The sequence below is a fragment of the Lygodium microphyllum genome, chromosome 12, assembly GCF_053477565.2.
Source record: "Lygodium microphyllum isolate KBCC chromosome 12, Lygodium_microphyllum_v1.1.10, whole genome shotgun sequence".
In the NCBI taxonomy this organism is placed as follows: domain Eukaryota; kingdom Viridiplantae; phylum Streptophyta; class Polypodiopsida; order Schizaeales; family Lygodiaceae; genus Lygodium; species Lygodium microphyllum.
The window spans coordinates 75,865,945-75,891,388 of record NC_141146.1 but is presented as its reverse complement, the minus strand read 5'-3'; the positions used below and the strand labels follow the sequence as shown (position 1 = coordinate 75,891,388).

The following is a 25,444-nucleotide window of genomic DNA, read 5'->3' as shown; positions in this document are numbered from 1 at the left end:
TCAATACTGACACTATGGACTAGCATTAATTAAATTAATGCCAATCTAAGAATCAACAAAGGTTGGGGACCACTCCAAGTTGCAAATGGCCTAGCCAATTAATTATGGATGGATATATTTAATTTTGGGCAAGGCCAAAAGGACTGATATTTAATGTTTAAAATTAATTTAATGGCTAGATAATGCTGGAAAATGGTTTTAAAAGACTGCCACTTGGCAAAAATGCCCATGCAGACTAAAAAAACGTTTTTAGAGCTGGAGAGATGGATTCAATTCATTCAAACTTGGGAGAAGAGAGAGAGAAGGTTGCTGATCAATTTGTGCAACAATGGAGTCCCATCTAGGGCAAGCAACGGTAGCCAACACCTTCCAAAAGGCAAGCGACACCAAAATTGATCCCTCCTGTGGCTGTCAACAACATATCGGGGCTAGCAACTACATATTTGGGGCTCTTAGGCAGCAAATGACAACTCCCTAACAGTCCTAGACAAGGCAACAATCAATCTAGAGAGTCCCGCATGAAGAAAATCTGAGATTTCTCTCTCTACAGCTTTCTCTCATCTTCTCTAGTCTATTCTCCGATAACCTCAACAAACCTTAGCCTTTTGGAGTAGATCTCAGTCATTTTTGGTGAACAACAGAAGGATTTCTAATATAAATCCTAAATTTCTGCAGAAATCAGGGTTTACATCCACCCTCGAACCCGTGCCAACAAAAGAAGCTATCGTACTCTAAAATCAACACCTGAAATTCGTGGAATTGACAGGGATTTCAAATGTCACGCCATCCATTGTGAATTGGCGCAACAGTTGGCCAACTAGTGGTTCCATTTGTGCAAGTCCTAGGTGAAAATCAAGGGGCAATTGGCCCAAATTGCTTGCTAATTGTTTCTACAGCAAGGGGCTTTTGGATCAACAAAGGAGATTATGGAATCTCAACTTGTACTCAATCCATTAGCAATTAAAGTTTTTTAAAAAACCGAAATGGGCATCAGTTTTGGGGCCAACCAAGTGTCTATTGTCCAAGATTGATAAGGTAATGTGTGTATTTCAATTTATGCTCATTTATTAAATATTATAATTAAGTGCTTGATCAATTTTTACCACCCTATCTGAGTAGGAAGGCTATTTTTTCTTATGCATTTAAATGTTTGTGGTCCTAGACCCTATCAATCATTAGATGAAAAGTATTTCGTTACGTTCATTGATAATTATTCGCATAAGCTTTGGGCCTATCCCATAAAACAAAAGTAAGAAGTTTTGCTTGCATTTCAATGCTTTGTTACTATGGTTAAAAACCAATCTAAGCATAGGTTGAAATGTGAGTGATCTAACAATGGGAGTAAACACGTCTATAAGGTATTTCTTTATCTTTAATTGCACATGGATGGAGTACAACGAGTGCCTCTTGCTATCATAAATAACCAACAAGCCTTCAAACCAGTTTGCCCCTCAGTTTGCTCGGGGATTGGCCTTCAATTGTGCTCCTTTGCTAACAAATTGAGCCCCAAATGTCTCCTAGCTGAAAGACAAATTGAATCTCCTGAAATTACCCCAATTTCAATGACTGAAATTCAAGTCTCTAGGCCTTTGATTTTTTTTTAACACGCTTTTCAAGGTGGCCATCAAACCCTAATTTTTGCTATAAATTAGGGTTTACAATAGAGATTAGTCAAAATCTCCATCTCCAATGGCTGATTTTGCAAGAAACTGCTGAGAAATGATGAGAATAGATTGGAGGATAAGAGAGAATGTTAAAAGGAGAGAAATTTCATACTTTCATCACAAGAAAATGAAAAAAATCAACAGCCATGAAAGTTGTCTTCACTGATGGAACACCCCAAATATGATGTTGCTTGGCTGAAGCAGTCCATGAGAGAGAATTATCTAAGCAAATGCTCTATGAAATTGGGCTCAAATGTTAGCTATCATTTTTAAGGTTTGGCAGACTCAAGTGTTCGTGTGCATTTTTAAACGCACTATAGTTGATTGGAGACCAACATTGAAGATAACAAGGTCACTAAGCACTCATGGATCAATTGTGCCATGTAAAGTTGCTTCGATACAACCATTCTATTACAAGAAATGCATGAGAAAATTACGGAAATGTAAGGCAGTAATTAATGGAATGCATATTAATGGATCAAACCAATTGCCTTTTGTTTTTGGATATGAATTAAACAGTGGCTTGCTATGGCCACAATGCCAATCTAATGTGTAGGTTCGAATCTACTCAATTGGATAGTGATTTGAGTGAGCTTTGGCATGCAGCCATGTAAGACTAACTTTGCACCTTGAATGCCACTTTTGCAAGTCATTAGACTACGGACAGCATGTATTCTCCTACATTACACTTGTTAGAGTGTGAATGGACAGATTTGTCATGCATTTGGTCAAGGTTGGTGAGAGCAATTGAGGACTCTACACTAGAGACAAGTCTAGGTTAATTGGACAAATTTGACACACATTTGGTCAAGGTTGGTAAGAGCAATTGAGAACATCGCACTAGAGACAAGTGTGGCTGATTCAAGAGCAGGGCACATGGGAATCACTAGCATTAAGAGAATGTTGGTTTGTGGCACCAAGTTGCTTGTGATTTGTGCAAGCTTTGAATAATCATAAAGAAATACCGAAAGGGGTACCAACTTTTGAGGCATATTGTGTGTCATCTACAATGCAAGAGCATTTGATATATTTAATGTATGCAAGTTCTTTATGATCTCTACCCTTTACATTATTTCCGAAGGCTAGTTTCATCACACCTATACAACTAGCCCCTACAAGGAAATATATGCGATGAAGGAAAGAAGGCACAAAGTAAGGAAAGTTGGCCTTCCATAGAGGAGGGAGAGTGGTGATCACGAAAAGATGCACCAAATGACAGTGCAAGACCTATGAGACTAGCCTCTCAATAGCATCTAAGAATTGCACTGGAGTACTGTGACTAGACATTGGTGCATTTAAGGAGACATTTACAGAAAGAGAGTTTTTGATTCGCAGATACATCAAGATCTACAGAGTACACTCTAATATAAATGGGAGTTAGCACAGAGAAAGGAGACACATAAATAATGGAACTTATGGTTCAAGTGGAGTGACAGTACTATTAAGAAAAAAGCTACACCCAATAATCCAGGTACTCCATAGGGATAAGTAGGCCCAAGTAAATGTGGGTGAGAGTACTAGGTATGGGATGCATTATGTACATGGCCATATGTCAACTTTTTCCCTACGATATGACAAAGGATATCTACTCAACAAAGATCTTCAAACCGTTATATGATGCTCATCCTAACACTCCACTACATGAGCTCACCCAACAGTTTAATGATCTCAAAATAGTTGGTATGATCATGACTGCCACAAGACTAGGATTTAACTACACACAAACAAGCATAGCTACTCTTTAGAGGTCTCATATGGTGAAAGAAGAGGGGATTTTTAAACCTTTTGGAGACAGATTTGTAGCAGTTGCTTTTGTGTCAAGATTCCAAAGAGGGTTAGGCTTTTCATTGTCCAGAGAGCATTGCCCGGGCACACCGATTATATCTCTTAATACATGAGCTTTGTGCAAAGGCTTTCCAAAGAACTAGAACACTAACATTATTGTGTCTATCCTCAAGTCACGTGATTCTACCTTACCTACAAATTATTGAACTATCATGGTTGGTCACACATTGGCTAAGTTATACGCCTCTATCCTTGCACATCAGTTGAGCTCTTTTGGGTAAAGAGGTGGAATCTTAGGGCCTATGAACAAGTTGGTTTCAAGAGAGACTTTTCTAAACTAAATCACATTCTCACACCCCAAGCGATTGTTGAGGAGGGTAAAGCTTATGGTATATGAATCTACTGTTGCTTTGAGGATTTCCACAAAACCTTTGATACAATATTGAGAGCCAAACTCTCACACAAGCTATATGTTGTGGGAGTACTGAGGGAGCTTATTTGGGGGATTTTAGCACTGTATGAGAGAGTCATCACTAAAGTGCACACACCTAAGAGTCTTCAACACCTATTCATTCCACCATTGGGGTGAAGCAAGGAAGAACCCTCTCTCCGATAATATCTTGGCTTTACATTGACGAGATATCTAATTATATCGCCCAAGGGGAGGATAGAGAGTTTGTGGCAACTAGCACTTGGATGCCTCTACTATTATATGCAAATGGCCTTGCGTTGATAGCTAACTCTCCACATAAACTCTAGAGACATTTGGATACACTAAATTCTTATGAAGTATTAGACAATGAAGCTTCGATGAACCTTGGTAAAACCAAAGTTATGGGGTTTAAAACTCCATCACTATTGGTCAAAAGATCAATACCTATGTTTACATACAACACGAGGAGAGAGAGTATGTGGATTCTTATCCATACTTGGAAGTCATATTCACACACAAGTCCCACTTTCTTTATGAGACAAGCACTAGATATTAGATTGACATGAGGATATATAGCATTGGGTGGATTGAAGAGGATATGTTCATAGGTTCAATTCCAAGAACCATGCACTAAGCTATGGCTATTTGATACACTCCTCACATCTATGTTAGTCTATAGAGTCCAAGTATGGGGGCATAGTCTTGATCATCCAGTCAATCAAGCCACATATATGATGGATGGAGATTGATGGAGAGACCCTTGGTTATCCATAATCTCCAAGATGATCAAATGTAAGGTCTTTGTCCCATGTGAGATCATTGAAGACCTAAGCTAGGGACTCCTGGCTTCATTCATACATAGCCTGTTGGATCTACCCAAATTAGCTCTTGAGTCTTCTTGACAACTTGCCAAGGAAGGAGATACCTCATGTTGGTATGCACAAATATCAGCTTAGTTTGAGCTACATGGCTTCAACATGGACAAACTACTCTCCTTTCAATACTCTCTTGATACACCATTTCTCACTCTGAGCTATTCAAAGATTAGTACGATTATTAGGTTTAACCTCACTTGGATACCAAAAGAACATGGCTAGCACCAATGCATGAGCTGGGGATGAAGATGGCTTTCGGTCAAGAGCATCTCCTCTATATCAAAAAGAATAGCTTTAATGCATTGCAACAGGGGGATGGCCATTTATTAGCTTCTTGTCCCTGTCCCTATCCCATCCCATCCCTGTACCATCCCAATCACATCCCCATGTTAGAGCCCCCTCTCATGGTAAGAAGAGATGGCAATTCTTGCCCCCATCCCCGTCTCCAAGACCCATCCCTGTTACCATGCTTTAATGTTTGTCTAAAATACATGAATACCCACTCTTCTCATGGGATTAAATGTGCTATTGGCCAGTTATACATCTCCTCATACCAATCACAGACTAAGACTAGAAGATATAGATCCATACCCCCACAGGAGCACATATGCCAGATATGTCGACTAGAGCCAGAGACAAAGAAGCACTACAAATATTACTGCTCAGCCTAGTATGAGGTTCGAGGGCGCTTTCATTGCCTCATCGAAGACAAGTTTCGGCCATTGTCAAGAGTCCTCAATTATAATCAACAATAACTTGGCCTCTTTCTCCTTGAGAATCAATGGCTCAAAGAGACTCTCTTCAAGAATAGAGCTCCAATGTATCAAGGACCTATCCAAAGGCAGCTTATAGACTTCTTTATGGGGAGACCGAGAGGCTTCAGAAGAGCAATAATTTGGGAGGACCCATCCATCTATAAATAGACAAGCTGCCCACCACTCAACTCAATCCTATTTTGCAAACTGTTGGCGCATGTTTCTACTGTCAATACCCATTCGCAGTGCATATCTCAATTCGAGCTGCTGTTCCTTGCTGATCTACACCTTACACCAACTACCCAGCCTCTTTCATCTGTTGGCGGCTAATTCCAAGCTGTTGACATCACCTAGTTGGGTGTGTTTATTACTGTCCATCCCTTCCAGCTTGCATTTGAACCTATGAGTGTGCCCAACGGAAGAAGGAACATGAACACAAAGAGAGGAGACAACATGAAGATGAAGGAAGAAAGAAATCTGCACTGCCTGAAATAAATGCTGAATACAAATGGAAGGACTGATCAGTCCCTGCACGCAGCCCAAGGCATCAATGAGGGCACCACATCTAGCTGGAAATGATGACGGCAGCAGCACCAGAGATGGAGTATGCCTGAAGTCAAAGGAGCGACCTGCAAAAGATGATGGCCAAAGTGAGGAGGGACCAGCTATAAATAGCGGAGGTCCCCCAAATCTGGCCAAACTGCATAAAGAGGCTAAATATGGCTGACCTGCTGAAAATGACCATAGGACTGCAGTAAATGCAGTCCCACTACTTGGAAAAAATGTGACAAACAATGTCATGGCATCCCGAACAGTCTGGAAGCACATAGGCACTGGCAAGAGGTGTAAGCTAACACCGCCTCTCAGATCCTGGGATTGTCTGAAGGCCCAACAATCTCATGTGATGAACCATAAAAGCCTTTGGTAAAGGCTTCGTGGAGAGATCCACTCCACTGTCCTGAGTATGACAGTAGGGTGTGATACTAAACGTTGATGTGTTTCATGCGAGCATGAAACACTAGGTTCTTTGCTAGAGCAAGGGCACTCTAGTTGTCCACGCACACCTTTGTAGGTCCTATTTTAAGCGATGGAGCCAAACTACCTCCATAGCTATAGAACAAAGGGTACAATACTCAAACTCTATAGATGAAAGGGCCACAGTAGCCTGCTTCTTACTACTCCAAGGGATAGCTCCCGATCCAAGGGAGAAGGCATAACCTACAGTGGACCATCTCAAATCCACCTCACCTGCCTAATCGAAGTCACTCCATCTAGAAAGAGTGGCCTCCTCTCCATACATGATCCCATAGAATCAAGTCCCCTATAGAAAGCACAAAATGCACAAAGCAGCTCACTAGCCTATGTAGGAGTCTTCGTGAAACAAGACAACAAGACCAACACAAAAGAGATGTCCGACCAAGTGTCCTCTACAACCTTGTAATAAAGGTTGGCGTCATGATCTGATCTCAATGGAAGCCACTGTCCAAGAAAAATCGATCAATCCGCTGATACCAAGCCCTAAGAGCTTACTTCAAGCCATCGAGGGCCTTCCACAACCTATAAACATGGTTCTCCTTCCCCTACACAAGAAAACCAGGAGGTTATGAGACACAAATTTTCTCCTCCAAGACACCATTCAAAAAGGAAAACTTCACGTCCATCTGATAAACCAGTCAATGGTGATGGGCGGCTAAAGCCAAAATAACACGAATAGTGGACATCTTATTTGTAGATATCAAAGTCTCAAAGTAATCCAAACCTACCTGCTAAGAGAGTCCCTTGGCAACAAGCTATGTCTTATGCTTGTCCAAGGTCCCGTCTACAAGATACTTGGTCCTACAATCCTACTTCACACCAATCACCTTTTGCTTCTTTAGCTAAGGAACCAACTCCCAAGTCTCATTTCACTCGATAGAATCGAGCTCAACCTGCATAGCACTACCCCAAACATCCTGTACAAGAGCCTCATCAACTACAATAGGCTCATTGTCCTAAAGAATCGATGACATAAGGGCATAGTGACTTAAAATTTTATATTCGAAAATTTAGAATAAGTATGGACTCAAGTTCAAATTTACCTACCGTACCATCCACATCTCATGCATGTCCCTAAGCATATGCAAGTTGGAACGACAATAGATAAGTCATTCTAACTGCCTCATGCTAAGTTTATTTCAGATCTTGGTGTATATAAGAGAATAGGCTGACCAAGTTTTCTCACACACAAACCAGACGAGCAATCCTATTCAAGTTAACAAAATGACTTCAACATATTAAAAATGCAAATTAATAAAAAAAAGTAAAAACTATTACTAGAAACATAATAATAAGATTTAATTTTTAATTACCTAAGCCAATACTCTTAAAGCCACCTTCTGCACTTTTGATAGAGCTGATACTCAAACGACTCCCACTAGAATAGTGAATGACAAAAGAGGTCCTTTTCCAACACACGGTGCTAGCAAAGGGCCCTTTGGTCTCCATAGTTGATTAGCTCACAGAGGAACAAACCATGGACATCCTCATGCAAAGCCTTTGAGAGAGAGACATCCCAATCTAAGACTAGCTGCTAGTCCATGAAGAGAAAGGGACTCTTGTAAGTGGGATACAAGAGCTGCTAGGCGGTGGATAGGCCTCTTCATCCATGTCCACCTCTTTTCAACGAGATAGAGAATGTCATCTCGCCACGGGGTATCATCCAAAACATCAACAATACCACTATTTATGAAAAAAAAAGTCATAAAGTAGTGAGATTGACTTTTCATTTAAAAAAGATTGAATTTGCATTTTTTCAAAATCTAATTTCAAATTATTACCATGAAATCTCAACATCAAGAATGGTGAAAGCCCTAATCTCCTCCATGGCCTCTCTTATTAAATGAGTGAGAAGATCTTTAGTGGCGCCCTCGACGTCCATCCATGTTTTAAATTCCTCAAACACCATACACTTTTGCAACTTACTTTACACATCATAGAGCGACTACAATGCCTTGAGGAGTAGCATGACTTCCCCTACAAGTATGTAACACTCGACGGTCAATCTCCTCCAGCCCCATATAGAGCTCTCTAAAGATGACGTCTGCTTTTCATCTCTCTCTCTCTCTCTCTCTTTTTTTTTTTTTCGTAAATCTCTCTCTCTCTCTCTCTCTCTCTCTCTCTCCACACTTATAAGTGTGGCCCCTATTAACTTGCACTTATCTACATTCACCTAAAAAATTAAAGTTGGGATATATAAATAATAAGATAACTTAAGAATTTGCATAGTGACATTCATGAATTTAAATTTTAAAATAAGTATGGACTCAAGTTCAGAATTACTTGCAGTGCCATCAGTATCTCATGCATATCCCTAAGCATATGCAATTTAGAACAACAACAAATAAGTCATTCTAACTACTCGGTGCTATATTTGTTTCGGATCTTGTTGTGTATTGTTGTGTATAAGAGAATAGGCTGACCAATTTTTCTCATATGCACCAAATGAATAATCCTATTCAAGTTAACAAAATAACTTCAACTCATTGAAATTGAAAATTTATAAGAAAAGTAGAACCTTTACTAAAAACATAATAATAAGATTTAAATTTTAATTACATGAGCCAACACTCTCAAAGCCACCTTCTATACATTTGGTATCTGATACCCAAATGACTCCCACCAAAATAGTGGCTTGACCAAAGAGGCCCTTTTCTAGTACACAATGCTAGTAAAGGTCATCCTCTTTAGTCTCCATAGTTGATTAGCTCCTAGAAAAATGGACCCTCAAAGCCACCTTCTGTACATTTGGTATCTGATACCCAAATGACTGCCACCAAAATAGTGGCTTGACCAAAGAGGCCCTTTTCTAGTACAAAGTGCTAGTAAAGGTCATTCCCTTTAGTCTCCATAGTTGATTAGCTCCTAGAAAAATGGACCATCCACATCCTCATAGAAAACCTTCAAGAGATAAGCATCCCTATCCGACGCTAGCTCCTATTCCATGAAGAGAGAGAAACTCTTGTAAGTTGGATACAAAAGAGTTGCTAGGCCGCGGATAGCCCTCTTCAACCATTTCCACCTCTTTTCAACCAGGTTAGAGAATGCCATCCCTTCGCAAGGTATCATCCAAAATATCAATTGTGCCACTATTTATGAAAAAAATCAAAGGACACTAAAATCAGTGAGATTCATTTTGCATTTGAAAAAGATTGAATGTGCATTTTAAAAATAAATCTAATTTTAAATTATTACCATGGAATCCCAGCATCAAGAACAGTGGAAGCCCTAGTCACCTCCATGGCCTCTCTTATGAAATGAGTGAGGAGGCCTATAGTGACACCACCCTCTATCAAAATCGCGCGAAGAACCCTATATAAGGGTGTGATCACAATGACCACAGCTTGTACCTCAACCCAAAATTATTCTTTTAGGCAAAGCCGTTGATGGCTTTGCCCTCCTATGTGTTTACTATGGGCTCCACGTCCATCCATACTTTAAATTTCTCAGAGGCCATACACTTTTCAACTTACTTTGCACATCATAGAATCACTGAAGGAGTAAGCATGTGACGGCAAAGTGAGTTTTTTATGGCTTTTTTAATTCCACATGACTATACATGCAAAAAATAGCAAGCACTGTCACGAGGACGTGAAAAATTGATGCTTTGCTTATGTTTAATTGGCATTTGATTAAAGGATTAATCAAATGTGCGATTAAAAGATGCACACGTGAGGTGCAAGCTACTTTTTCAGAGTTGACGGCCGAAGGACCCTGTGAAAAAGATGGGTGTCAAAGGCAAAAGTTGTAACAAGTTACACTTGTTAGATTCTAGGTGAATTTTGGTGTCAGTTTGCCCCTAGGACCATTAATTGGCCATTAAGTGTCAGTGGTGACACTAGGGACTGGGCATTAATTAATAGATTAATGCTTGTCCAAGGGTCAATTAATGCATGGGACCACTTTGGGTTGCAAATGGCCTAGCCAATTAATTTTTGGATGGGCAAGGCAAAAATTGCCTTGCCCATCCAAAAATTAATTGGCTAGGCCATTTGCAACCCAAAGTGGTCCCATGCATTAATTGACCCTTGGACAAGCATTAATCTATTAATTAATGCCCAGTCCCTAGTGTCACCACTGACACTTAATGGCCAATTAATGGTCCTAGGGGCAAACTGACACCAAAATTCACCTAGAATCTAACAAGTGTAACTTGTTACAACTTTTGCCTTTGACACCCATCTTTTTCACAGGGTCCTTCGGCCGTCAACTCTGAAAAAGTAGCTTGCACCTCACGTGTGCATCTTTTAATCGCACATTTGATTAATCCTTTAATCAAATGCCAATTAAACATAAGCAAAGCATCAATTTTTCACATCCTCGTGACAAGCACTTTTACCTTTTTTGTGATAAAATTAATGATTGCATTTGCATCTGTCATGATTTTTTTCACCCACTCCAAATTGCCTATGTTCTCAATTAGGAGGCCAAGGCAATGTGTAGCACAAGGTGTCCACACTATAAAGGGGAATTTCTCCTCAAGCAATCGTTCCATCCTCTCACAATTTAAAGCATTGCCAGTGACAACTTGGATAACATTGCCTGGTTAAACCTATATACATATAGAAATTTAAAATATAGTATGGCTTAGAGGTGGGTAATCGAGAATGGAGATGAAGATAGATATAGAGAGAGAGGTGGAGATATTCAAAAGGCATAAAGGTTTAAACTTTAAAACATAAATGATAAAACCTAAAGCATAAAAAATAATATTCAAGAAGCATAAAACATAAAAGATAATTTATAAAACACAAATATTTAAGAATTTATACTCATCTCTATAATGGCTTGCCGAATGTGCTTGTAGATAAATAGGCTGGTCGTTCTATTCCCCTTTACACTCGCATCCATGACACGCAATAAATAAATGCCAAGAAGACAAGAGACAAGTATATTACTAATCTCTCTCTTCTTTCAATCGTTGCATCCATTAAAGAGAATGGAGCACCCATACTTCACCCAACCAGGGACTCCAGAGACTTGTTGATCCTCTCCCTCTCCTCATCTGGCTTCTTTGTGCGCATGTCATTATAGGTAACTCCATACCACCCCTCGCATGGACCCACGGCGGCAATAGCCTTCACCATTCTTCTCTCCTTATCCACTCTTAAAATGTGGAAAGGGAGATTGCACTCAATGATGGTTCGTGCATTCTCGATTTTCGCATTCCTTTGTTGTTCTCGAAGGAATGAGAGTAGGCCCGAAACACAGCTCATCGTCTCAACAAGTGTGGCTTGTCTCTTGAGCCTCTTGGACCCATGAGTGGCACCAACGACAGAGGCAACCGAAGTGAAAAGGAAATCCAAGGGATCTATGAATCCCTCCATAGTAGCCATAGGTGCAGCCAAAGGGGGGGCCATGGGTGTGGATACGTAAGGGGAAACTATCTCCTCTTAAGCTTGCGCCATACTAGAGGATACCTTGCCCAATGCCTTTGAAATGGAAAAATAGTTCTTGATGATCTCATTGGCCATCGCTTGAGGGACCTTCGAGCATGGACCACATTCTCCATCTATCTTCGACAAGTGGATGAGAAGCTGTATCACACTACTCGTTCGGACTTTGCCGCAATACTTGCAAGTCCAATGATAGGCATTGGTACAATTCATGGCTTCCTCAAGGTGTGAGGTGTAAAAAGAAAGGCTTCATGAAGGGCTTTAGGCATGATGAAGGGATGGAGGTGGTAAGAGAGGTCAAGGTGTAGATAGAGGAGGTGGTAAGAGAGGTGGAAGAGGATGTGGAGTAACTTGGAAGTGGTAATGGAGAAAGAGGAGGAAGAGGGAGATGGAACTTGGAAGTTGGAAGAAAGAGGGAAGAGGGAGATGAATTGTGAGCTCGAGGAAGAGGCTTGAGCAATGAGGCTTGAGTGGAGAAGGCAATAGACTTGAAAGTGGAGGGTGAAGATTGAAGCAGGCACGAGCTGTTTATAAAGGACCAAAACAATTTGAAAAGGAAAAAAAATTTGAAAAAAAACAGGTTAAAAAACTTAGGCAAGAAAAACGGTTAAAAACCAGCAGAAATGGTCAAATTTAACCCTAGATGATGATCAAAAAAATGGTCACCTACGAAAGGTACAATCCGGAACAAATAGATCCGACCAGACTAGACACTCTTCAACTCATACACTTTGCCCTAGTCCTAGAGATATAGAGTTCACGGTCCATATTTCACCTTTGCATAGTGTGTTTGCTACATTGAGCATCGTATATATTCAACATTCATTATCTTCTTCAATATTCATTATCTCAGAGTTACCCTAACTATGTTTCTTTGTTAGTCTGTGTTTTGTTGTAGACAGTATTTCTTTACATAGTATCAAAACTAGGTACTCACTGTTGATAAATCATTCACTCCCTTGCTTCACACGCACTCCATCCGGTGGCTGCAGTCTTCTCCATCTCTGGTGCGGACAGCAGGCTGGATATTCTCCTTCTGCGTCACTAACACCGTCACCGTTGGTGCTTCTATCATCATTTCAGCCTGATCCGGTGCCCTCACTAACGGCTCAAGCTGCGTGCAAGGACTGATAAGTCCACTCCTTTGTATTCAGCATTATTTTCAATCAGTCCAGATTTCTCTCTTTGTTCTCTTATTGTCCTTCTCTCTCTCTCTCTCTCTCCGTGTTCATGGTTCTCTTCTGTTGCGCACTCTCACATTATCAATATGTAAACACAAGAAGAGACTTTTTTTTTTTTAATCAATACACCAATCTATAAGTTTTCCTTCTTGTACTTTTTCTTCAAGTTTTGCTTCTCAAGGTCAATTTGAAGTAGGTGAAACATCTCATTCTTCATTTCCATCTTCATCCACATTCATTTTCAAAGGCTGAATTCAAAAAAACAATTAATTCGCTCACACATCATCACCTCAATTAAATTTCGCACCCATCCCACCCACTTCTTCCATTGCATTACAATTCATATCATTCACTTTTCCTATGCATATACCACCAAAGACATCTCACATCACACCGGGGGATTCATCAAACATAAACACATCCTTTAGGACCTTTTCTTTTCCAAGTGGTGCAAATACACCTATGCAAAAGGCTTGACCTCCATCTTACACACTTTCGGGCTTCATGCAAGGGATACCCTCCCAAGCTTTCTCGAGTGTGGGTCAATCAGTACCACAATCCCCCCAAATGGCTTTACCTAGCGGACCAACTAGTTATGTGCATGTGCATGTGCCTCAGCTGGGCAAGGCTATCGAGTCTCCGTGTCTCCTCAAGTGACACCTTTTCAACCATCACAACCTATTCCTGCCTACCCATCTCCTCCTTACTATCCACTCTACCCCTCTTATCCAACACCTCATGGTTCTTTCTCCTCCTCAACCAAGCATGCATTCATTGACAAGACTCATTTTAACAAGTCTAGTTACACTACTTGGTCAAACCTAATGAGACATGTCTTAGACTCACAGAACTTGTGGGACCGTGTACAAGGATAGGACCTATTGTATAAATCTTCACCATGAGCTCCAAGAATTTAGGATCACAAAACGCAATGACGTTAAGGTAAAGTTGCTTGAATATTAGTGCTTACTTGCCGAGTTCTCCACCACAAAGGCTCTTAAGTCCCATGACAACCAAGTCACGTTGTTCCTAAACAAGCTCTCTAAGAAATGTTTCAATTTCATACAGCAAGTGATCTTACAACTAACTATGCCCACATTCTATGAGTTCAAGAGTCAACTACTACGTATTGCCAACACTATCAAAAGGCTATCCGTTTCATCACCATTGTTAATCAAAGACAAGAGACACCCAACCTAAACCTAAAAAGCCTCCCAATTTTATTCTTATGGATCGTAAAAATAAGGTCCTTTGTTTGCAAAAAGCTCTTTACATACTAAAGCAAGCACTACAATCATGGTTCCATAAAATAGACACATATGATCCGTTCTACCCCTTATGCCCTAAACTTATACATCCAATCTACTTCAAAGGGGGTTAGCTATATCTTACTCTATACCAAATTCTAGTATCATTGCAAATATTAAGGCTCAACTTAGTTTTACCTTTGAGATGATTGAACTTGATCAGATGTCTTACTTCTTGGGGATGGAGGTAGTTAGATCTAGGGATTCTATTTTTGTCTCTCAATAGAAGTATGAACTTCAGCTAGTTGAACAGTTTTGTACTCATCAAACACAACTAATGGCCACGCCTCTAGATCCTACTATCAAACTAGCTAAGGATTCCCATAGTAAGCCCTTCGACGAGCACACATATAGATCCATTGTAGCAAAATTACTTAAGTTGGTTCACACTATATCAAATTTGGCTTACCCAGTGTCTTTGCTTGGTCAATATTTCAATTTTCAACGCACCTAAAATGTCACATTAGGCTGCCTATTTGCGTGTGTTGAGATATATTCGATGTACCTTTTCTTATGGACTCACTTATAGTCATGATTCGGATTTATGGGCTTATACTCATTCCAACTGAGCAAGAGATCCTGACACCTGGCATTCCTATAGAGGCTACATCTACTCTTTAGCACAACTCCCATTTCATGGTCAAGCCATAAGCAAGAGATAGTGGCTACTTCCCTTGCATCGACATGGGTGCTCCCTCCCTTTCTACTTTAGATTGATAGGGAGAGAGGATACCCTCTCGCTTTCCCTTCCATTTTGTGAGAAAACAACCTTATTCTCTTGGTGATAACAAGATGTTGATTCCCCAATGCTTCATTGATATTATTATTTTGTATTATTGTATCATCATCCGCATCATCAGGATGACTGTGCTTGTAAAAGGGCATTTGGGCAAGTGAATAATTCTCCTGCAAGGACACTATCCAAGTAAACTATTGCATGGCATTTTGCATGAGCATGATAATTTGCATTACCCCATGCATTGGCATTTTGTTCTTGTAAACATGCATCAATGCACATTTATTCATTTTCAACAAAGCGTGATCGGCTTTGGATCCACCATATTCACAACAACTCCCATGGCAGTCTCCTTGCTTCTTACCATATATGCCCGATATCTTTCCTTCATCATCAACAACCAAGGTTGGTCGAGATAGCTTGTTTGTTTTCTTATGTGTTGGGTCTACCATCCCTTTTATTCTCCTCTAGGGGCACAAATTACTCAATAGGACCAAAGCTATCATTGAAAACACTCCCAAAAAAAAAGTCCATTGTGGTTCCATCCGCTGGCCACTAGGTAGCCGACAAGCTTTGTCCAATGCCTTGGCCTCTCTTAATGATCACTTGGCCCCCTTGGTAAGATAACTATCACCTTTATAGTCTTGGTAAGTCATTGGGTAGCCAACAAGCACCCTTTGCCTGATGCCCTAGTTGCTTTCAAGTGGGATGCCTTGGGATAAAATAAAAATTGAGCTTGAGCTATCTTAACAATCCCTTCCTAGCTCCAATTTTGGGTCTGAGAGGGTGTGTTAAGCTAAAAATGTATTCTAAACTTAATTAGCTCTTAATAACCACCCCAAAACTTTTAATGACAAGAAGCGCAATCCTAGAGGGTGTCTATGCCGCATAAGCCCCAAAACTCAAAACTACCAAACTTTTATTAACAAGAAGTGCAATCCTAGGGAGTGTCTATGCCCCATAAGCCAAGCCCTAATTTAGGAAAACCCATCCATCTATCAATAGACAAGCTGCCCACTACTCAGCCCAATCTTGTTTTGCAAATTGTTAGCACCTATCTCTATAGTCCATACCCCATTCGCGGAGGATATCTCAATTTGAGCTGCTGTTCCTTGCTGATCTACACCTAGCGCCTACTGCCCAACCTCTTCCATCTGTAGCAACCGATTCCAGCTTGCTAGCATTCCCTAGTTGGCCACATTTACTATTGTTCTTGCCTTTCCAGCTCGTATTTGGATCTGCACAGCTGCTGCCAGCTGTTGATGTTGCCATTCTAACCTGTATTTTGTTGTTCTATCATCTATTGCTGCCTTTTGCAGTCAGCAGCCTATTGCCTGCTTCCACACCATCATTCTAGCCTGCATTTGGTGATTCTGCACTCCCTCTGCCTATCTGCAACCAATCCAGCCATGCCTAAGCTGTGTTTGCTACTGCCAAACATTCACGGAAGCTGTTTGTTGTGTTTCAAGATCCATCAGAGTACAGCACACTCCACCTCATGCTCTGTGCCTCTATCCGAGAGACATGAGAATTCGAGGGTCAACATTGAGCATCATATATATTCAGCATTCATTATTCGTTCATTACCTTCCTCAATGTTCATTGTCTCCAAGCCACCCTAACCCTAATTGTGTTCTTACTTCTTCTCTTCCATTTCCCTCACATATTCTCTTTATCTCCTTCTCTCTTGTTATGTTGTGGTGCAAGATTGCAGGTCATAGGCATGACACTGCAAGAGCAAACTGCTGTGAGCAATGCACAATGAGATGGCCAAGTAGGCGCTCTTATAACATTATTGGGTTTGGTGCCACACAAAGCAAACACATTTGTGTGTGTGAGAGAGAGAGGGAGGGAGAGAGCAGGACACAAATTGTAAATTAAGCGTACCTTCACTGATGCAAGAGTTGAAACAAAGGTACAAACCCTGAGGTAAAGGACCTACATACGAAGTTGGTGTTACACACGGGGAACAACCCCTCCCACACAAGGAGGTACAAACTACTCAGTGATGATGTTTTCACACTAGAACAACTTAGAGAGTCCACCATAATAACCTCCATGAATGACTCGATCAACACAACAAAGGTTGTAGGTATCAGCTGCTATACCAACTGTTGGAGCGAAGGGAGCATTTGGTTTGGGCTGAGGTAAGTAGAAGGCCTTCATAAACAGAAGGTTTAGGTGATTCATCCTTAACATCTTTTGATGTACTATGAATCTTCTTTTCAATTTTTCCATATTGCCTTCTTGCTGTTGCTTTTTGATCATTTATCTAGAATTGGATGTGCTCAGTTAAAATGAGACAAAGCTTTCATTTATCTTATCTACCCATCTTAATAGACAAATATTCTCACCATCTGACTTGAACTGATAACCTATAATGGAACATATTTTGAGTCCATAGTGTCTATTATAATTATAAAAAAACATAATTACTACTACAACTAGTTACACACTACAAATATAAAACCTATCAATTATTCCCTGGGCATGCTCAAGACTCAAGTGCTACTATATTGAATGTACCACCATGTTTATGCATCTATTATCCTTGGATTCATGCAAGTGCTATTTATCCTTGGATTCACAAGTGCTATTTATCTCATCGGTCACACTCAAGCAAGATTTAAAAAATCTCTCTCTATAAGGTGAACATCTACTACTTTGGCTAAGGAAATCCTACTTTCAGCTAAGAAAATCCTAGTTTTGGCTATGCAACTTTGGCTAAAGAAATCCTAGTTTTGGCTAACAAAATCTCACAAAAGACGCTAAACCTAACACCAGGACACCGTGAATCTAAATGACAACTTCCATAGGAATCGGCTTGCTAACCATATATGGGACCAAACCATTTGCTGTTGTGTGTTTTTCCCAAGGCAAATGCCACAGTACCGTGAATCAGGCTACTGCACCAATTTCAAGATACAAAAGTACCATCAAAGATGACATGGGGGTGTTAAGCTATGAAAAACAATTAGGTGCAAATTAACCCTTGAATCTTTGGCCAATTTATTCAGCTCTCGTGCAGCCCAACATGAAAATCAATTTAATTCAAATAAAAATGAAACTCGAGAAATTTTGGTAGGCCAACTGGCTCAAAAAAATCTGTCAAATGGACAAAGAGGCATGGCTCCATCAACCTCCATCACCATCATTGGAGATAGGTGCTGTTGTGAGCTTCCCCAGCAATCATCTCTGCTACCTAGCAAATTCTCACTGCCCCTAAATGCAGACTTGCTGCAGTCCTACTTCCCTCAATGATGGCTGATGGTCCGGACCTGCCCTGCTGCTGAGCACAGTCCTGCTGCTGCCACAACTGCCCAATAGCTGTGTTTTGCTGTCCCAGAGACTCCAGCACTGCTGCTACTGTCAAACACTACCTGCCCCCGTTAAAAGCCGTCATACAAACAAAGCCAGCTGCTGCCATCTCCTGCCACCAGCTGGTAGGGTCATCTAGCACTGGTTCCTTGGGCACACTGACACCAGAACCCCAAATGGCACAGCTCTGAAGTCAAAAACAGACACACTGAAATCTGCACTGTGGCGCCTGCCTCTACTTATTAGCTCTGACTGCATTTCTTATCTGTCTGTCCAACTGAGCATCAAAAGGTTACCAAAATGGGAACAATGAACAACAAGCTCTACATGACCCATGAAGAAACTAACATGGGAGAAATGAATAGTTTCCATGATGTGATGGAATTCCTTTCTTGAAATATGAGGAATCAGGGATCGATTTCTGTTGTTTTGTAAAATCAGCATTCATGTGGCTTTCCAAAAGGACACATGAATGTGTGAATCAAGGCCCAACAGCTTAAAGCTTGACTAAGAACCAACAAATAGTCTTAAAGCACAGCAGTCTTCTTTCCTTTATGGCAGATTCTTGAAATTCATGCTCAGCAATCACTTCAAATGTTTTTTTAAAAATAAGAAACATTGAGTGGAAATGTAACATAATGATAACCATATAAGAGCAAAGCAACAGAAATTCTAGAATACACAAAATGATAATTGATTGCAACAAGTCATAGAAATATCTCTACCTTTGTTCTGTTTTGTGGCGCCTTATCATCCTTATAAGGGGGCAAGGACTCATTTGCTGTACGTTCCAGCAATGTTAGCACATCTCCAGCAAGAACGAAAGTCTCTTTGTCAACATGTACAACTGGATTGGCAGCTTCTTCCATAACTACTCCGTTTATCGTCCCCTTCTTATTCTTGCCACAATAATCTAGGACCTTGCACCCACTGTACAAAGCATCCATCACCAGTGTTGAAGTGACCTCCTTTTCATTGAAAAAGGTCTTCACAATTACTTTTAGAATTACTTCTATTTTTTCTCTTGACAACCGACGCCTAACATTCTCTTCCACAGATGACCAGAAAGCACGAAAGCTGTCCATATCAATGAAAGATACAAACAAACTCAGCATAAACTGTCAACCTGCAGACAACTAATTGATGTGCAAATTGACAGAACCTTCATTATCTTAGTGTCACAAATTCCCTTGCCAGGCAAAAAGCTATCAAAAAAGGAAGTAAATCTTGCAGTATTGTGTGTGTAGAACTTTTTTTTTCATGTTCAAGTGCCAGTATTCTTGCACACATTATTGTGAATTCTATGCATGCAAATAAACAGGAAAACACCTGACTCCCATCACTTCTGTAATATACCTGGACCATCTCACAGGATCTTCCATAAGTTTTCCAATCTTTTCACGCTTCTCTTCCATAAAACGGCGGCATATGCCTTCCACATTTGTCAAATAGACACGTATTAGTTCCCTTCGGTACTGGCAATCCAAACAGCGGAATGGACGATGAGGATTCTCCCTGCCCATGTGAAAGGGACATAAATTTGATTACTTGTCCTCTCTGAACAATGAACTATAAGCAAGACCTACGCTTCCTACTTCAAGTTTAAAATTTGAGTAGTAAAAAGCAATTTTCCCACACACGCAAGACAAACATTGTAATCGGTGAATGTGGGCACACCCTGTTTAAAAGGCTTGCATAATCATATTTTAAACTACGTGAGTTTTTCAAGAGACTTAAATATCAGGCATTTCATCTCTTTTAAAATGACAGTGGGCTAGATCACAAACAAATTACCCAATAGACGTGAGTTCCAACTTGATGAACAAAAGAGTGTTTTTATCAGTCCTGATAATCTGGTCTAACATAGACAAAACTATGAGAATATCAAGGCCAACCTGATCACTTGCACTTGAGCCTTAATAACCAAAGTATCAGCTACAGTGAAGCCGTCAAGCACTTTCGATAGTTCCATAAATTTCTTCCATCCCCAATCGTGCTCTTTTTTACAAAACCGATGAAGAGTATCTGCAATCAGAGACCTTAAAGCTTCACACAAACTTCCATAATGTTTTAGCGAAGAACATACATCATAACAGGTAAATAGGCAGCTTTTTAAGCACATATTCACAGATTTAAGAAAGTGAACCTTCAAAATGTAAACAGCAAGCAAGTGTTTATCGAAACCATGGAAAAATAATTCGCATAGAGATGGCATAAGTTATGTTATATAGTTTAGTTGATGTTGAGTGTAGTTAGTAAGCCTGTGCTGCCATGCCTGTTGTACAACACCACATCACATTTAACTTTCTCAATGTACTACCTTCTGTTCCACTGTCAAATCAGCTAGAAGCAACAGAGCACTTGCCTGAATACTTTGATTTTTTGGGATCTTTATTGACAACAGCTATTGTGAACTGAGCAAAATGAGTCCAACCTAAAAGGAAAATGATCAACCAAAAATTAGTTAGCCAGTGATCCATTTCCAATGTGTGAAAATTATTGACAACCACAAACTGATAGAGCCAAAACAGATTCCAACTGACCTGGTAAAAGTTTATCATAATCAGCCACACATAGAAAAAGAGACAAGTGATTGCATACATCGCAGCCCTGAGGATAAACAAGGATATACCTGTACAAAACAAGAACATGAGTTAAGATAAAAGAGTAAAAGGCTAGAACAGATGTTTCATATATTGCTAACCTATGTTTGTTCAACTCAGGGACTCCTGATGTGGTGTTAGCCTGCTGGCAGAAGCACAAGCAACACATGAAATTTCAAAAACTTGAACTAGAGCATTGACATAAACTCAGGGCCAATGAAAGATGTGCCCGAGCAACAAGTATATTCTAGATGCTATGCTCCCTGGAATATCCATATTTGGAAACACTTACAATATTACAATGGGTTCATGGTTTATGGAAGGCAAAATACTTGATTTGATGTACAATGTTCAGGGCATGCATGCACTTCTCATCTTACCATCTGTAACCACCAACTTCAAAGACACTACTTCGAAGTTCCCGCTTACTGATTTGGGAAAATTTCTCGATCTTCCAAGTAAACTTTCCATAAAGATCTGATGGTCTTGATCCTGGAACACAAATTGAAAGGCTTCAGTGACAGGTTACTGTGTGTACTATGGCAGAATCTTACTGTTTCATCCATACAATTTCTTGTGAAAGAAAAGTAGTTTGTAGACCTTCACTCCACATGTTTCATCTAAGAATGTGATGCATGTGTAAAAACAACTTTTGAAATTGATTGAATGACTTCGTATCACTTAAGAGCAAGGAATCCTTGTTTTGCTTGGGAGTTATAATATCTTCGAGTCTCTGTTAAACTTGGTAGCGACTTGTGAACCAGTTATGATGAACAAAATGGCATAGCACTTCAAATGACCAACAACAAACACAAGGGATTGGAATGACAAAGCTTCAGTACAGAGATACTGGGGATTCTCAGCAAATAATGTAATCCATAATGGCTTGTTGCCTCAAGCTATCATTCTAAAAGCTAATATGAGGTTAGCATACTAAGAATCTGAATGTCCTGCCATTAAAAGCACAATTAAACAGGCTTCTCAATTCAGAATTGCTCCAAAATAGTAGTAGCTTGAAGTACATCAAAGGTTTTCTTGAACCTAACACACCAATCTCACCTTGTACTTGCACCATTTTTCATTCCCCGGAATGCTACAGCATGCTTCTTACTTTTTTTAAACTCTACATTTTTTCTTGCAAAGGATCTGCAGTCTGAACGTGGCAATGTGGCAAGGGCTGTCGGCAAGTGTAGACGGTGACGGGCCAGGTCTGTGTGGCAGTGAGTAACTCGACAATCAAGGCAGCAGACACAGTGTGACAATCGCAACCAGGGCAGCAGACTATGACGAGGGTGGCAGTCCACAAGCAGCCAGCAGGTCATGTTGGCTGGTCGAGAGGTCCAAGGTGGCACAATCACTATTGGCCCAAAGGGAGAAATGCTGAAATTCTACAATTGTCCGTAGTGGGATTCCATGCCAAAGCTATGTAACTCTCATTGTCACACAAAAGTATAGTAGCTCCTGGCTGTGAACAGCCAAGCTCCTCCAACAACCTCTAAAACCAAACAATCTCACAACCGGTAGTACAACTTGCTCGTCGATACTTGGCCGCCACAAATGATAGGGTGATTGTGGGCTGCTCCCTACCACACCAACCTTGCCCATCACCGGCTATGCTTGCCGACAGCCCTTGCCACATCGCCACATCAACACGGCATCTTGTCCCCTTGAGCCCGACAAGCTCAAACGACCCAACCAACTATCTATAGTGAGAAGAATGTTGAGCTAAAATGCGCTTTTCAGCTGATTAGCATTCTTAAACAGCCCCAAAACACACCTAATTAATGAAAAACCCTAAAAAGAGGAGCGGTCCAAGAGAGTTTCAGTGGTCTCCCAAAAACCCTAATTTTTGGGGCACCCTTCTACATCTATAAATAAACAGGTTGCCCCCACTCAGCCTCATTCCGTCTATGCAGGTTTCTCACTCCATGTGCAGATTTCAGCCATCAGCCTCCTCCCACGTGGCTGTCCAGCCCTCATGACTGCTGCCACTCCATCCGTGTTTGCTCCTGCTGCCGGCGCCTTTATCCATGTTGACGTCAACTGCTGGCGACATCATCATCTGCTGTGATCTGATCATCCAGTCATCGCCAGCCACATTAGACACTGTTTCAGCCTGCGTTTGCACTTGTGCAGCCTAGGCGTCAACTGTTCATCATCCTGCGGCAATTTCAGATCTGCGTTTGTTGTCTGGGACAGCCATCAACCATCACACACACTCCTATTGTTTGCGTTTGCTGATCAACATCTGCTGTCACTTGCATTTACAGCATCTACCTCCTCAGACACTCCGACTAGTGGTCACAGACTTGGGATCCGTCTCCAGTGGATGTCACTCTCCAACATTGCTCTACCCTTGAGCACACTGTACACTCTTACATTCATTTACAGCATTCATTCACTTCAAAGTTGTGTTCTCTCTCTCCCTTCTTCTGTTTGTGTTTGAGTTTCTGTGTTTGAGTTTTGAGTTTTGCGTTTAGGGTTTGAGTTTTGCTCTCTGTGTCTACGTCTGTCTCTTTGTGTTTCTGTCCTGGTCATACACTGTGTGTCCTCAGTGCAAACCCTAGCAGCTTTCTTCACAAAGAATCTGCCAACAGTGAATTGGCATAAGCAATAGCCTTCCAATTCAAATTCATGGGAGTAGAAATGATCCAACGCTCCTACATCTCAAAACTAGTCAAGAGTTCCTGCACATACCACTCTTAGGGGAGAGATTCCCCTCTCAATCTACCATATCTCATGACCTAGGAAGAAGTGAAGCCCCAAAACCATCATCTCAAACTTCTCATGGAGTGCTTGCTTAGTTTGCCCGACCATCTAGGCATGGTCACCTATCAAGTTGAGATCGTCCACAAAGCACAAACACTATGTGCCCTCCAACTAGATACATGGTTACCTTGACAGTGACTGTTTTCTTTTGGTGGCTGAAATATACAACAGGTATATCTTATTTTGTACTTGCAACAAATGTCATACTCTATGTCAAAGTGACTTGACTGGGAACTATATGCAGAGATAGATCTCTGAACTGCTGCAAGCGTTATGGGACATGTATGACATGTATACTCAATGTTTTTGGCCTTAAAATTACAGCTGGTTACTCACAATTTACAGTTTTCAGATTGTACGTATTTACCCTAGCAGTGAGGTTGCAGGAGTTTAAGCTGAAGCAACTACATAGCATATATATTGACTGTTATACCTACGGGTTAGACCACTTGTTTGTGGATTGTTTTGAGCTGTCATTGGGCTGAAATACCCTGGTTTTTTACTGCAATTAATTGCAGAAAACTGTCATAAACAATTGAGGATTGAACTTGGTCAGTCAAACTTGTTGGCTTGCAGGAAGTCAAGCAGTGACTAAATATTGTTTGGTACAATATGGCTAATGCAAAGAGGATTGACAACATAACCCAGATAGTGGGGGGAAAAGCTCGACAGTAACAATTATGCCATATGGAAGTTCCGCATGGAGAACTTCTTAATAGGGAAAGGCTACTGGGAGTTGGTGACTGGAGCGGAAGCTGAACCTGAGCTCCCAGATCTACCTACAGCTGATCAGAGACGATTACACCAAGCTTGGACAAAAAGAGCTCGTAGAGTCTTGCACTGGCTCTCTTTATGTATCTCAGATGCCATGGTAATGCAGATAATGAACTGCAACTCTCCTAAGAATACATGGGACATTTTGGTCAAGTACTATGGCACAACCACAAGTGCCAGGAAAATACAGTTGAAGCAGAAGTTCAACAACATGGAGAGAAAGAGCAGATCTATACAAGATTATGTCACAGAGGTTAAGACCATTGTGGATTAACTGGCATCTGTTGGTTCACAGGTTGAAGATGAAGACATGGTTAATGTGACTTTGAATGGCTTGGGGCCTGAGTATAAGTCTTTTGACACTTCTGTGTCTGTGAGGGCTGAAATGCCTGATTTTAATGAGCTGGTTGCATTGCTTATACATGTGGAGGTTAAACTTGGCTTGGCTACAGGGTCAAGCAATTCTAAAAACAAAGATGCAGTTTTTTATTCGAATCGGCGCGGCCGTGGCAACCAAGGTAGAGGCTATGGATCTGACAGAGGAGGCCAGTAGAATGCATCCTATGGCAATAACAACCAGCAGGTATCGAATGCAAGAGGTGGTGGAAACTTTAGAGGCAGGGGGAGATCTAGCCCTAGAGGCAGAGGCTCCTGGCAGCAGCAGCGCCCATCTGACAATCCCAATAGGAATAAGGATTGTCATTACTGCGGGAAGTATGGGCATATTGCCAAGGACTGCTGGAAGAAGCAAGGCAATCAGAAGGGCAAACAACATTGACACTTTGCTACATCTAGTCAGGGAGATGATTTCTC

General features: G+C 40.8%; 1 protein-coding gene across 4 annotated transcripts in view; it reads right to left on the bottom strand.

Moving 5' to 3' along the window:
* Positions 1–25,444, bottom strand: part of LOC148027927 (uncharacterized) — a 66,493-nt gene that overhangs the window by 21,748 nt on the left and 19,301 nt on the right. For 3 of the 4 annotated variants that reach the window (XM_087689624.1, XM_087689623.1, XM_087689622.1), the window contains exons 2-7: positions 21,469–21,580; positions 21,029–21,117; positions 20,851–20,919; positions 20,381–20,510; positions 19,842–20,000; positions 19,211–19,562 (exon numbers count right to left, since the gene is read on the bottom strand). In XM_087689624.1, the coding sequence (XP_087545750.1) occupies positions 19,211–19,562; positions 19,842–20,000; positions 20,381–20,510; positions 20,851–20,919; positions 21,029–21,117; positions 21,469–21,580 (911 nt within the window). Of the gene's footprint in view, positions 1–19,210; positions 19,563–19,841; positions 20,001–20,380; positions 20,511–20,850; positions 20,920–21,028; positions 21,118–21,189; positions 21,234–21,468; positions 21,581–25,444 lie in introns of those variants that run through there. The other variant, XM_087689625.1, reaches the window with a different exon arrangement.